Source organism: Lucilia sericata, unplaced genomic scaffold (assembly GCF_015586225.1).
Source record: "Lucilia sericata isolate MDLA Ls3-8-SP2 unplaced genomic scaffold, ASM1558622v1 Contig000682F_arrow, whole genome shotgun sequence".
NCBI lineage: Eukaryota > Metazoa > Arthropoda > Insecta > Diptera > Calliphoridae > Lucilia > Lucilia sericata.
The window spans coordinates 4360-18456 of record NW_023994686.1 but is presented as its reverse complement, the minus strand read 5'-3'; the positions used below and the strand labels follow the sequence as shown (position 1 = coordinate 18456).

Here is a 14097-nt window from a genome sequence, read left to right as displayed (position 1 = left end):
TATTTTTATTTATTAATTTACATATACATATGTATATTAATCCCACTTTTAAAATAAAACACTTAAATTCGTCTCGTTTTAATATCAAATCTTTTTTATTTGTTTTTTCTTTTAAGAACTTTTGTAAAATAATACAATGGCAGGAAAATATTTTGTGAAATAACTTAATTCCATTTCCTGTTTGAAAAAAAGACTTTTTTGTTTAACAAACGAAAGGAAATTTTTTGAAAAATCTTAAAATTTTTGTTAGTGGCATCTTATAAAAATCCAGTTTTCTTTTTTTTTAGAGTTAACAATTTTGTTTCTTTTCGAGTACCAATGTAAAAATATGAATTATGTTAAATCAATTAGTAGTACATTTGTAAAAATAAATAAAAAAATGTACTCCTTACGTTTTAATTAAAGTTGTTCTTAAGTTTGTAAATTTGCCACAATAAAATATAAAAAAAAAGAAAAACAAACAAAAAATTTTAATTAACGATTGTTGCATGAGTAGTTGACACACTGTAAATATGTATATGCTCAATTATTTCTTCTTTTTCTCATTTAAATTTAGTTCTTTGAGTGAATAGGTATCACAAATTTGTGCCCAAATGGACTTTTGTACTTAATGCCAGCATCACGATAAAACTTATCGGGTATTCCCAAGTTACATAAATACAGTTTGCCACAATTGTTCGATGATATGCCATTCAATGGTAGTATGGGTAAAATTGCATATTTAATAGAGACGTCAGGAATGCCACTTGGTGGCGGATCAATGGCTAAAATAGATGCCCTTAAAGAAATAAAGAAACATTATTTAGTTTGCAGATTTAAAGGCAGAATTTTCTGGCTAGAGAAACTTACCTGTTTTCACTTAGCCATTTCTTCACATCACTTGACAAATTTGATGTATTTGTCGATAGTATCACAAGATCAGGAGTAGGTAGTGCTAAAAACAATAATAAAACCTCGAATAACATTTAGTGCAATAGTAATTATATAAAGTTTTGTTACCATTTGCGGAGTAAACTACTGTGTTGCCAGTGGCCTTGAAGAGAGAAATCTCTATACTTTTCTGCTCAATGTTAGAATCTTCCTCCAGGTATAACAAAACTTTAAGACCATGAGATGCTAATTGGCGGCCCGTGGAAGCCCCCACATTACTTGATCTGTTAACATAATATACAAATTATTAAAATTTAATCAATCAAATGAATATAGTTTTATATTGCCTAAATTGGTCTGACTTTTCACAAATAATGGCAATTGTTGGCCACTGATGACGATTGTTGGGCGTTAGGCGGCGAGCTCCTCCCAATAGGAGTATTGCCAAATCTGTGGCACCGCGCGCCAACATATCCAGTTGACGCTGCAGGGTAAGACCGCATTTAAGGGCACATGTTTCAATTTTCAAACGCACAAACGATGGTACAGTGGGTATGATAAGACCCTCGTCCGTTACGAAATCTTCTGAACCCTCAAAAAGTGATTCAATTTGGCGCATTTCAGCTGGTTCGCTGACTATGACATTTTCATCGTGGCGGTACTTTTTCTGTTGTTGTGCTGAAACGGCATGTTGTACAACATCAGGTTTTTTGCCTGCCTCCAACGAATCCCAAATGGCTTGTTTATCAAACAGGGCCAAGTTGCCCTCAAAATCGAAATCTTCGTTGAGTAGTGGATCATCCATCGAAGTGCCAAATGTCTGATTATGCTTAACACTATTTTCACGGCGTAGCTGTTTGTTGCGTTGCTTACTACGACCAGCGTTTCCATTACTAACACCATTGTTTCCATTGTTTGCATAACATGAATTAGTCCTTTGAGTTCTATTATTGCCTTGACCTCCGCCATTGCCGCTTGAATACGAAGCACCGCCGTTGTTTTGGTTGTTAAAGAAACCACCTTTATTCTGTACAATGTCAATGGGTTTGCTGCTGCTACTGCCGCCATCGGACGTGGAATATAAAGATGCTGAACCGCATGCTCCTGATAAACCAGTTGAGCCAAGACGTACCTCAACTTTGTGTGGAATCAAATTTCCAAAAAAGTTAGCAACACTACCGGAAGTTAATGCAGATGTTTGTGGTGGAGGCGTAGATTTGGTGCTGCCGTATAAAACTTGTTGCGCGCTTGAGGCTCTTGAAATACTTTTTGGGGCGCTATAAATAAAATTTGCAATTGACAATTGTTTTTATGGTAAAGTGGTCAAGAATTATTTATTACCTTGCTGGTTGTTCATAATTGTTTGTATTTGTATGTACTTTCATTTTAGTCAACTTATTACTGAGTGTTGAATTTACATCGGAGCAGTCGTTTTGTTGTTCAGAGGCTCTGCCGGTCGTGTTACTTTGTACTAATGTTAATGTTCCTGCACTGGCAAAATTGGGCTGTTTAACGGGCGTGGGTTTGTTGATGACTGTTGGTGTTACAGAACTCTGTCCATTATAAGATGGAATCAAACTTATCTTTAAAATATCCGATGATCGTAAAGTCACTTCAGCATCTTGCTTTCGCAAAGGCACACCATTTCTAAATGCCCGTACTATAGTAATTTCTGATGGTGTGCACTGTGATATGATACCCTGAAATACTCCCAGTTTCACGTCACATTCTATAGAAACAGCTTTGCCCGTCCAATCTTCATCCATGTTTTGTGTCCGTTTTAATGCGTTTATCGTTCGGTTAGCTAGTCTTTTTAGTTAGTAAGGGAAACAGAACAACCACCGATCCTAATCTTGTGGATTTTGCAAACGATTTTCAAGAATTTTGCACTTTTTACTTAATCATTCACAATTTCATTCCAAAATCTAAAAGCTCAAGAAATTGTATTTATTCTGTTGGGAATTAAGCGTATTTTGTAAAATTGTTGGGAATATTAAATGTTATTTTGATATTAATGATATTTTTGCAATTGTTTATAATAACCGCACGTTTTTATTAATTTTTTTTTTTTCATAAAAATGTCTTTATTTTATTTCTTTTCCAAATTTTTTCACGATTTCTCCAACAGAGCCCTACGCCGAGAAATATTAACGGCGGCGGCGACTGACACTAAATATGTCGGCGGCGGCTTAAAATCGACTGTAAGCCGGCTAAGTTTTCAACTACGTTAGTTTTTAATTTTTCAACGATTTTAAATAAAAACGGAATCCGAGAGATCAGAAAGTATATAAATAAGAAATCCAGTTAACGATTTTGATGATTCTAACTACAATGGTTTTCCAGATATACAATTTGTTACATATGGGAGATTCCACGCAAATTATTGCAAGTTCACTAAATGTTCTTCAGTAAAATTTGAAGATTCTAGCTTAAATAGTTTCTCAGATATACGAATTTTTCTATTTAATTCATATGGGAGCTCCAAGCCCCCCAGATGAAAGTCCGCCCTTTTTTCTCCAAAATGTTCAGATGAATATTAAAGTTCTTCGTGCAAAATTTGAAGAATTTAGTTCTATTAGTTTCCCAGATAAACGAATTTTTGTATTTTATTCATATGGGAGGTTCCGCTCCCCTCATTGGTAGTCCCCCAATTTATTACCCAAAATGTTTACATGGATGTTAAAGTTCTTCCAGAACAACATCATGTAAAGGGATCACAAAGAGATTGAAAAATATTCCAAAAGTTTCACTTTGAAAACATTATTAGAGTGTATGAAAACTCGCAACTCTAAAGGCAGACTATTCCTATTTTAGCGGTAATTTCTTTATGATTAAAATAAGTAAGGAGTAAGTGTTATATTCGGCAAATCATTTGACGTAAAAAAGCAAATTTCGGAAGTGGTCATATACATATATATATGGACTTTGATCATTAGATTAATAAGAACGTCACCGTAATTTTCGGATTAGAGACTTAAATGTGGAATTGGGTCAATTATGGACAAAGTTCTCTATAATTTAAAGTATTTTTTTTTAATTCTACCATAAATCTATCATAATGATAACTTTTGGAATGATGTATTAGCTATAAACTGATTTTCTGTAAGAGGGTTATATTGGCGGACCGATCCTCAAAATTTTATTTTTCATAAATGTAGGTTTTGGTTCCTAAAAATGTTTTTTTCTTCGACATCGAGATTTTTAAAGCCATTTATGTGCGTTTAAGTCATTTTCTGAAGAAGATTTCATATACATACAATTATTGAAGGGGGCAGGGTCAATTATGGCCTATAGAGATTTCGATTGATATCGAGCCCTTTTTGCAAAATGGACGTAAGCGAGATAAATTTTCGTTCAATTAGGATACTGCGTGTTTAATTTTAACTTTTATATATTCAATATTTTAGAAAATTCAAAAAGTACCAGTTAAAGAACGAAAAATTACTCCAGTTTAAATTTTCATTCACTCAAGTCCCTGATAGCTTAGTTTTATGTTTTTAGGCTCATTATAATAGAAAATTCAAATAGTACCAGTTGAAGAACGAAAAAGTACCAAAAAGTCCCGTTTTATATGTTCTAACTTACTCCATGCCCCTACAGGTTTAATTTCATGTCTATAGGTTCAATATTATAAAAAATTCAAAAAGTACCAGTCGAAGAACGAAAAAGTACCAAAAAGTCCCTTTTTATATGTTAGCACTTAATCCGGGCTGTACATTCTTAATTTCATGTTTCTAGGTTCAATATTATAAAAAAAAATCAAAAAGTACCAGTCGAAGAACGAAAAAGTACTAAAAAGTCCCTTTTTATAGATTACTCCGGGCTCTACATATTTATTTTTATGTTTCTATATTTAATTTTATGTAAAACTCAAAAAGTACCAGTAGATTCTCATTTACTCCAGGCTCTAAGTGCTTAATTTCATGTTTCGAGTTTCAAATTTTGTAGCAAGCTCAAAAAGTACCAGTCAAAGAACGAAAAAGTACCAAAAAGTGTCATTTTATAGATTCTCATTTACTCCGGGCTCTACGTGCATAATTTCATGTTTCTATGTTCAATTTAATAGAAAACTCAAAAAGTACCTTTTGAAGAACGAAAAATTACCAAAAAGTCCCCTTTTATAGGACCTCACTTAATACGGGCTCTACATGCTTAATTTCACGTTTCTAGGTTCATTATTATACAAAAACTTAAAATGTACCTTTTGAAGAACCAGGTTCTCACTTAATCGGGCTCTACATGCTTTCATGTTTCTAAGTTTAATATTATAGAAAATTCAAAAAGTTCCTTTTGAAGAACGAAAAACTCCGGACTCTACTTGCTTACTTACATGTTTCTAGGTTAAATTTTATAGAAAACTCAAAAAGTACCTTTGTAGAACGAAAAAGTTCCGAAAAGTCCCTTAATTATTAATTTCATGTTTCGATTTCAATATCATAGAAAACTCAAAAAGTACCAGTGGGAGAATGAAAAAGTACCAAAAAATATCACTTGGTACCGGTGTTCCAAATAACACCCCATTAGCATATTTAGTGTTTCTTGAATGAAATCAAATTTCCCGTTTTTACCCCTTTTGGTACTTTTTTCTTCCCCATTAACAAAATAAAAATTCTTTTCCAAAAAGTTGCAACATCGTATTGGGAGCCCGTTATTATATGTATAAGTTAATAAACCAGATTCGATTTTGTACAAAAATCCTTATTTTTCATACATAAAACATTAATTTTTTTGTGCAAAAGTAAGATTTTTCTGAAATTAATTTAAAATTATTCACTTTTATCATTGGAATACGTTCAAAATCTTGACATGTTTTCCAAATATTAAAATAGTACTATTTCATATACATACTTAAATTTGCATCAGTGTATCTGTCATATGTTCCCACAAAAATCAACCCTGTGCCTTCGCGCATTTGCCGGTGATTTTTTATGTACGTTTATCGTTTGTATTCATTTTATTAAGAAAGTTAGGAAATTTTTGGCTGAAATCATAGATTTTATTAGTTTTAAACGCGTATTTTTAGATTTTGTTTTACCTTTTTCTTATTTTGTTTGGTGGCGTAAAGAAAATGTCCGATGACGATATACAATACGTTAAGCGGCAAAGAACACTTTATTATGGTTCATTGGAGGACGCTGAGCGCAAACGTATGTTGGCTGGAGCGACATCGAATGCTACGACAGCAACACAAGCTTCCCAACTGGAAGATATAGATTCGGATGAAGACTATGAAGAGCAGAAAAAGCATGGAACAACTATAGCGCCTCCACCCACTGCCGCCGCCCTAGCAAATAAGATCGACGATGACTATTTTGATTTGGAAACGGAAATATCGAAGGATAAAGTAGCCTTACTGGAGGAATTTGAGCGCAAAAAGAGAGCACGACAAATAAATGTATCTACCGATGATGCGGAGATCAAACGAAATTTACGTCAGTTAAATGAGCCCATTTGCTATTTCGGCGAAGGGCCGGCCGAGCGCAGAAGGCGTCTCAGGGAGTTGTTGGCCAGTTTGGGAGAAAACGCTATAAAACAAAAGTTAGCCGAAGAAGAAGAACGAAAGCAATTGCAAAAAGAACAGGAAACTACTTGGTACCACGAGGGTCCAGAAACTCTTAGGATAGCTAGGCTATGGATTGCCGATTATTCATTGCCTAGAGCGAGAGAACGTTTAGAGAAAGCTAAAGAGGCTCTAGAAGTGCCAAGTGCTACCAGAGCCGGTCGTATGGTGGAATTACAAAAACGTCTTCAATCTTTAGCTCCACATTCCAGTCAGGTGGGTGATACCCGTCCATTGGGCGGTTGTGCTTTCAATCATGATTCGTCTCTCTTGATGACATCATCCTGGTCGGGTTTATGCAAAGTTTGGCGGGTACCCGATTGTAACCTAGAACAAACTCTACGCGGTCATACAAGTTATGTGGGAGGAGTGGCTTTTCGTCCCGGCGTTTCATTTGAAGAGAAAAATGTGGTAGCTATGGCATCCGGAGGTCATGATGGTGCTGTAAAATTATGGGGGTTCGATTCTGAAGAATCAATTGCTGACATAACGGGACATATGCCTCATCGCGTATCGAAATTGAATTTTCATCCATCTGGTCGTTTTCTAGCCACTGCCTGTTATGACGCATCATGGCGCTTGTGGGATTTGGAGCAAAAGACTGAAGTACTTCATCAAGAGGGCCATGCAAAGGCTGTGCATTGTTTAAGCTTTCAATCGGAAGGCAGTGTTATAGTTACGGGCGGTCTAGATGCTTTCGGCAGAGTTTGGGATTTGCGAACAGGTTTGTATTTAAACTTTAAGTCCATTTTTTCCAATATTACTTATAACTGATTGTTTTCCAGGTCGTTGTATAATGTTTTTGGAAGGACATTTGGGTTCTATATTCGGTGCAGACTTTTCACCCAATGGCTATCATATTGCTACTGGTTCCCAGGACAATACTTGTAAAATATGGGATCTAAGACGTCGTCAATCTGTGTACACAATACCGGCTCATGTCAATCTTATTTCCGATGTCAAGTATCAACGTGATGGCGGTAGTTTTCTTGTTACGTGTTCTTACGATTGCACTACTAAGATATGGTCTAATAAAACGTGGCAACCACTCAAAACACTACAGGGTCACGATGGCAAAGTGGTTTCATTAGATATATCACCAGACTCACAGTTCATAGCTACAACATCATTTGATCGCACATTTAAATTATGGTCCCCCGAAAGTTAATCCAAGTTCAATTATTATTTTTTATTATATATTACCACACATTATTTTGTGTAGGTTTTATTAAAAGTTGTTAATTATCACTCTCAAGTAAATTTCTTAAGGCTTTGAGACTTTAATGATGGTAAATTAATTCTCAAATAGTTTTTATAAAATGTTAATAACTGACTGAAAATAGCCCAAAACATCAAAACTCAACATTATTTGTACACACATGTTTTTCATTAATCGTTTGTAATTTTTTTTTTTTGTTAAATTAAAATAAATGCCCATTGTTAACATTAAACTATTTAAACCATTAGCGAGTGTTTTTCTTTTATTTTGATAGGATTTTTATACTGTTTTCCTGTCAAATTAGTAAAGTTTGGTAGAAAATTTCGATGTCAATTAAGAGTTTCAGTGGATATTTTATTTCACAATCACCCCTATTCTGCATTTCAATTCGAATCGAAATTTTCTCCGTTTGCAACTTTGATATTTTGCATTTCGATTCAAGGCTCCGCCACTAAAATAACAACTTACAAAAACGTAGTTACGATCGTATTGCAGAATACACACAATCGTAAAGCGTTGAAATAATATGTAATTGCTTCTTATTTTTCTTACGATTCCATTTTTTTGTTGAAATACCCATTTTCGATCGTAGCGTAACTGAATGCGGAAACGTAATCGAAATGCAGAATAGGGGTGAATATGTTTCAAAATTTGTTTTTTGAAAAAATTACAAATGATTTTTTTATGAAATTTGCCAATTTCTAACATTTTCACCCAAGTTCTTCTGAAAAAGAAGTTCAGCTGCGATTATACATACTTTAAGATACCTGAATATAAATATACAAAAATAATAAACTAATAATTTTAAAAATTAATTTTTATTTAGCGGTGTTTTGAGTTTCATTACTTTATTGAACTTGAGAGTTAATCAATCTATAGTATAAATTTTATATTGTATTTGTATAAAATATTCGCTAAACATAAGGACAAGTCTATTATCTTGTTTCTTTTCTTTTTTGACTGAGATTATTTTAGTTGTTTCTTGTTATAATCGTATCGTATCGATCGAGCAATCAATAAATGCAACATATAAATGAGTTTAACTTATAGACTAAAAAATTCTTAAATTAAATGAAATTGCACATGAACAAAAATTGCATTAAGCGTGTTTTTTCCGACTTTTATGAAACTCTAGATGCAAACAAACAACTTAAATACAATAGTTGCAAAAATTTGATACTAAATTAATTTATATTGAGTAATAATAAACTACCATATATTTATTAATATATTTGCAGACATTGACAGTATAATTGTTAAAAACGAAATACATAAACAAAATTTGTTGTCACTTGATCTTGACCTTCATTCTTTATATTGTCTAGATAAAAAAATTGAGGGTATTTTTTGTGAAATTGGTTAGTTATCAAATTTATTAAATTTTCCCAGCTAACATAAGGTATTTAAGTTGCTGATGATTTCATAAAAGAAACACTGGAGAATGCGTTATTTTTGTTAAAAAAATGTTTTGACAGACATTGATTTTTTATGTATGTAAATGTAAATGTGTGTATTATATAACGTTAAGGCCATAAAGTAACGTTTAACAAATTTTAATTATGGGGTCTGGCATTTCAGTTTCTAAACGACCCACCCCATTTTCCATAAAATCGTTTAATTCTAAAAAGTTTTGTTTTTTCAAATTTCCAAAAATTTTAAATTTTCATTCCTTTTAGAGAATGTTTTGGAAATTAATAAAAAAAAAAAAAATCTGAAAATTATCTTATGATCATCTTACAATTAAATATTATTCTAAAATCTTGTGATCTGTACATAAATTGTTTATTATGATTAATATACCACTTTCAGTTATTTGACTTCTGATGTGGGTGATATAGATAAATAAGCTACTAGTAGTCTTCTTTAAAGTTAAACAGAAGTATCAGGTGCTGTCGCCATTGATTTTTGACATTCAGATTCGGGAGATTTCTTTTCGGCATTTTCTTCGGGCGCTATATCTATGCGATGTGCTTTACTCCATACTACTAAGTCCATAATGAAAGCCAGAAACATTATACCAGCGGTTATACCTAATTGAAAATAAAACGGTTTTAGTTTTTTTAGGTAAATTATAAATATTAAGCATTTTTTGTTTGAATGGAAAATATATGTTACATCAAAGCCGAAGAAATACATTTAGACTTCCATCGACCTCCGGTCTGACACTAGACTAGTACTCTAATTACTAATCTACCGGAAGCACAAATTAAGTATTAAATTAATATTTATAAACTTACCAAGAAAATAGTGCCTAAATGTATCTGCATCATAAAGAGAACATGCACCATGTTTGCCACATACCGAACGCCAAATAAGACACGCTGAGTCCACCACGGCGCCGTAAATAATAGGACAGGGAACATTTCCAAAAAGACCAATTGCCGATTGTATTAAACCCATGGCCATAGCTTTATCTAAAAAACAAACAATATAGTAATAAAAGTTAATTAAATAAACAATTAATCGCCCACAATAAAGGAACTCATACCTTTAGGATGTGTACACCTCATAACCAATAGCATACTACCCACTTCCGATGTTGAATGCATAAAAACGCATACGGCAAAGATTATAATGAAAATAATAAAGTTTTTACAATTGTTATCGCAGTAACCACTAAATGCCTCATAGGAATTGCTATTGTTACCAATTGGAGCTGTAATTAAACAATAATATTCCAAAACAAAGTTGAAACCTCTTGCTATTACACAAGTCAAACAAACCAACATACCATCCTCAATACAAGAACATTCTGAGAAAACTGTATGATTATCCTCCATGCGTAAGCCGGCCGATGAACATCCAGCATGACAGGAGGATATATAGATTTTTCCATCAATACCACAAATTGGAGCAAATTGTTCTTTATCGCACGTACAATTAAGCACAGCATTGCAAACGGGCTCTATTACTGCTGGTCTAAAACACAAACAAAGAATAGTTATAATGTCTACCACAACTGTCACATACTTACGATGAACTTGTTGCTGGCTTATAGCCGGCAAAATCATACATGTTACAACCCACAAACATTAGTATGACCATACCAGCGGAGTATATCAAAGCTGTTAAAGCTATCCATGCAGCCACAGCTCGAGCAGTTGGTTTAAATTTAAATATAACCAGACCAGACACCACAATTCCTATGCCCATAACAAGTATGCCACAAAAGGCCGCCACCATGTTGGCATCATAGGGTGCCAAACGGAATTGGGTCTCTAGGTATTTGGGCAAAAAGGTGTACAGACCGGCAATGGGTAGCAAGTGGAAAACACAAGAAGCTGTTCGAAACATTAATATGTCATTGCTCAGCTGGCGTTTGACAGTTTTGGGAAAATCTGTAACAAACCATCTAAATTATTATAAGTTTAAATGTAAACTTTATTTTTTAGTAATTACTTGCTAAATTTGGTAAATTTTACACTAACTGTTAAGTCAAGTTAAACTCAAACATCAAAAATTACATCTAATAATTAAATTTACCTTTTAAACGAGGTTTCTCTTCCGGCTCTACTGGCTCTTTTGCAGCCACTGACTTTTCCTTAGCCGCACCCGGTGCACTCTTCTTACCACGCAATTGCTTGGGAAACGAAAACATTGCAATCGATGATAGCAACATAAGACTACCAATTACCACCGGACCCAGCCACCAGGCACCGATCCACCGCGGATCGCTAGCATCAAATCCAGGATTAGTAAAGTTTACATACCAGCGAGTACACACTGATCCGACAATGAAACCAGACGCGGGACCTAGTATACGAACGCCAATTGTTATGGCCATATACATGGCCGATTGTTTGCTGGCAACATTATCATCGATATAGGGTATACCCAAAGTAGAGACGGCAGTTTGACCGATGCCGGAACTAAGTAAACTTCCGAAAAATATACATAGAACAATAACAGTAATTTTTGAGTGAGATACTTGTTCAAGCTTACGATCTTCATTGCACTCTGTAAAGAAAAAAGGATATTAATAGCGAAAATTTTTTCTATAGAAAAGTTGTCTGCATTCCAGCAACTTTTTCTGTAAAAAGGTTGAATTTCTTCTATAGAAAATCTAATTTTTATATTTTCATAAATTCATAATTACCTGCTGTAGAATTCTGAGGATAGTCATCAACATGACAGAGATTCATTTCAATGTGTCGAGGAGTCGACGTCATCATCATGGACGAAGTTGTATTGTGACTAAGTTCGTTCATATGAAAAGCTAATGTAGATGGTAAATCCGTATTGGTCGAATTGATTGGACTATTTTTACTCATTAAAGCTGTAGACTGTATAAGCTCTTCGCCAAATATAAAATGAGGTAGAGCACAAGCAAATGCTGCAATGGAAAAAAGCACCATACCGCAGGCAATCCAACGAGGACGATGACCGCGTCCGGCATAGTATGTCAGTAACATGGCCGTACTTATTTGACCCATTTCACTGGCACTGAGCAGAAAGCCGGTGGTTTTTGACTTGATTTGAAAAAGTTTTTCTATGGTGGTTATGACCGAAACGAAATAAGTCATATACATGCCTTGCAATATGTAGGCCACAAGAAAGACCACCATAAACATATGTGTTGAAGCAAAACTGCGAGCCCATTTGGGTTTACAGCCAAAAAGACCGCAGCCCTCTTCCCCCGCAAAATTAACATCATCAGAGTAGTTTTTCTGGTCTGGCTTCTCTTTATATAAGCCCGTAAGGGGATCATGTTCATCACATTTATCTATCAACGCTGCTGCTGTTTTACCATTTATTGCGGGACCATTGTTATTACTACGATTCAAGGAATTTTCTAAACCGTTTGTCTTCAGTTTATCGCCATTCCAATCGTTATTATTACTAACTTCACCAGAATAAATGGCATCACTTGATTCGTTGGTATGATGATGGTTAGCATTTGCTAAATTCATTTTATTTTGACTGCCATTCTCTAGAAGAGGTGTCCATACCTGTGTAGAATCGCGACGCTTGTCATTGGCATTCACATGACCATTATCAATTTGAATATTATCAATGGCCGGTTCAATATTTTCTTGACATTTGTCTGCATTACATTTTTCAGTGTTTTGTTCGTTGTTTGTTGTCGTCGTCGTGTTATCGACATTTTTGGTAACCACTGAATACATAATTATACTTAGTAGGTCTATTAGTCTATTAAATAAATCTTCCAATTATTTTATGAATATTTTGTCCAACATCTAGGATGCATTTGTTCTTTTATTTCTTCTCTATATCTCTCTTGTATTGTTTATCTGGGATATGTCAAGCTGTTAATATCCATGTTAATAGCCGATTTCTTTTTAATAAAGGTATTTTATGGTTTTGGAATCCTTTTTAGTTTGTTAGATGAATATTTATTAGGTGCGTTTGTTTATAGTTAATACATACTAAGTTGTTTGAGGTAGATTTGTTTATAATATTGGCAGTATGGCAGAATCTATTTGTATAAAAGAATACAAATTTAATTATTATTTAAATTGTATAGATAGTTATATTTACAAAATTGTAACCATTATAATTATTATTTTAAAATTTCAAATCTGAAAAAAACGTTTCATTTAAAGAAATAAAACAAATGCGTATGTGCATTAGTTTAAAAATTGTTTGTACATTTGGTTACTCGTATAATTTGCTTTCACTTTTTTGATATAATAATAATACTACAAATCGAATGACCTTGAAAATGTTTATACTTTTATAAAGAATCTACAACTACAATAATAATAATAAAAAAACAAATTCACAACAATTTCCACAAGAATATGCACGTCTAGCAGCAATGAGTGCGAAAACTAAACTAATCTTCCCTCAGAGCTGCATACAAATCTTATCAGTAACCCACACATGTTCGTTCATACTTTTTGTAAGTACACATTTAGGTACACAACTGAACTAAATACATTTATATACATATATAAATATAAATATAGGTATGCGTGCATATATAGAATTACCGATTCCAATGCAGACGCAGTTTATATATATTTTTCCTTTTTATAAGTATTTGTATTAAATTTTGATTTCAAATCTTTTTTATAAAGTCTTCTTAAGAAGCGTTCAATCACATCTCCTTATAGGCCTATACATGTGTAAGCATTACATACAGACACATGTAGTCTGTCTGACCCAATGCCATAATAATAACCAATGTACAGACACTTACTCGGCTGTGTTAATCTGCTATATAAAAGATCATTGATTCGGGATTGGTGGTTCATATATTTTTAAATAGATTTTATGTCTCTGCAATAAAATATTATATATACACCTTACATACATATGTGAGTATATATTTATAAATATATCGCCATTTTGGTTCCCTTTTAATGAATTTTGAAATCGCAAGGATTTGTTAATTGTCATTAAATATTTTGCCTTGTCGCAAAGAATATACACCCGTGTTCATAAACGCTTAATAAACTGATTTATTATACAATTTTATATAAAA

At 33.5% G+C, this 14097-nt stretch overlaps 3 protein-coding genes across 5 annotated transcripts; 1 reads left to right on the top strand and 2 right to left on the bottom strand.

The window, feature by feature from the left end:
- Positions 1 to 72: 72 nt before the first annotated feature.
- Positions 73 to 3007, bottom strand: LOC119607258 (enhancer of mRNA-decapping protein 3). The gene is made up of 5 exons (XM_037961107.1): positions 2212 to 3007; positions 1218 to 2147; positions 1000 to 1154; positions 850 to 934; positions 73 to 778 (listed from the first exon to the last, which is right to left on the bottom strand). Exons 1-5 carry the CDS (start codon positions 2634 to 2636, stop codon positions 553 to 555), a joined length of 1821 nt encoding a protein of 606 aa, XP_037817035.1. The 5' UTR covers positions 2637 to 3007; the 3' UTR covers positions 73 to 552.
- A 2759-nt stretch (positions 3008 to 5766) lies between these two features.
- LOC119607276 (U4/U6 small nuclear ribonucleoprotein Prp4) lies at positions 5767 to 7893 on the top strand. Its single transcript, XM_037961137.1, has 2 exons — positions 5767 to 7154; positions 7216 to 7893. Exons 1-2 carry the CDS (start codon positions 5939 to 5941, stop codon positions 7596 to 7598), a joined length of 1599 nt encoding a protein of 532 aa, XP_037817065.1. The 5' UTR covers positions 5767 to 5938; the 3' UTR covers positions 7599 to 7893.
- A 577-nt stretch (positions 7894 to 8470) lies between these two features.
- Positions 8471 to 13443, bottom strand: LOC119607262 (solute carrier organic anion transporter family member 74D). 3 transcript variants are annotated; one of them, XM_037961120.1, is made up of 8 exons: positions 13326 to 13443; positions 11746 to 13086; positions 11133 to 11606; positions 10624 to 10987; positions 10381 to 10568; positions 10138 to 10305; positions 9887 to 10063; positions 8471 to 9679 (listed from the first exon to the last, which is right to left on the bottom strand). In XM_037961120.1, the coding sequence occupies exons 2-8, from the start codon at positions 12773 to 12775 to the stop codon at positions 9519 to 9521; spliced, it is 2562 nt and encodes an 853-aa protein (XP_037817048.1). In that variant the 5' UTR covers positions 12776 to 13086; positions 13326 to 13443; the 3' UTR covers positions 8471 to 9518. The 3 variants fall into 3 exon arrangements, with proteins under 3 accessions (XP_037817048.1, XP_037817050.1, XP_037817049.1); XM_037961122.1 differs by having other exon boundaries at positions 13397 to 13420; XM_037961121.1 differs by lacking the exon at positions 13326 to 13443 and adding an exon at positions 13260 to 13283.
- Between the last annotated feature and the right edge of the window lie 654 nt (positions 13444 to 14097).

What these genes read in the sequence shown, in the direction of transcription:
- LOC119607276 (XM_037961137.1), top strand. Translation starts at nt 5,939, where the DNA reads ATGTCCGATGACGATATACAATACGTTAAGCGGCAAAGAACACTTTAT. An exon ending in AGTTTGGGATTTGCGAACAG is followed by an intron (nt 7,155 to 7,215) that starts GTTTGTATTTAA and finishes ATTGTTTTCCAG; the next exon opens with GTCGTTGTATAATGTTTTTG.
- LOC119607258 (XM_037961107.1), bottom strand. Translation starts at nt 2,636, where the DNA reads ATGGATGAAGATTGGACGGGCAAAGCTGTTTCTATAGAATGTGACGTG. An exon ending in AGTAGTTTACTCCGCAAATG is followed by an intron (nt 935 to 999) that starts GTAACAAAACTT and finishes TATTGTTTTTAG; the next exon opens with CACTACCTACTCCTGATCTT. An exon ending in AAATGGCTAAGTGAAAACAG is followed by an intron (nt 779 to 849) that starts GTAAGTTTCTCT and finishes TATTTCTTTAAG; the next exon opens with GGCATCTATTTTAGCCATTG.
- LOC119607262 (XM_037961120.1), bottom strand. Translation starts at nt 12,775, where the DNA reads ATGTATTCAGTGGTTACCAAAAATGTCGATAACACGACGACGACAACA. An exon ending in AGAGAAACCTCGTTTAAAAG is followed by an intron (nt 10,988 to 11,132) that starts GTAAATTTAATT and finishes GGTTTGTTACAG; the next exon opens with ATTTTCCCAAAACTGTCAAA. An exon ending in GAGGTGTACACATCCTAAAG is followed by an intron (nt 10,064 to 10,137) that starts GTATGAGTTCCT and finishes TTTGTTTTTTAG; the next exon opens with ATAAAGCTATGGCCATGGGT.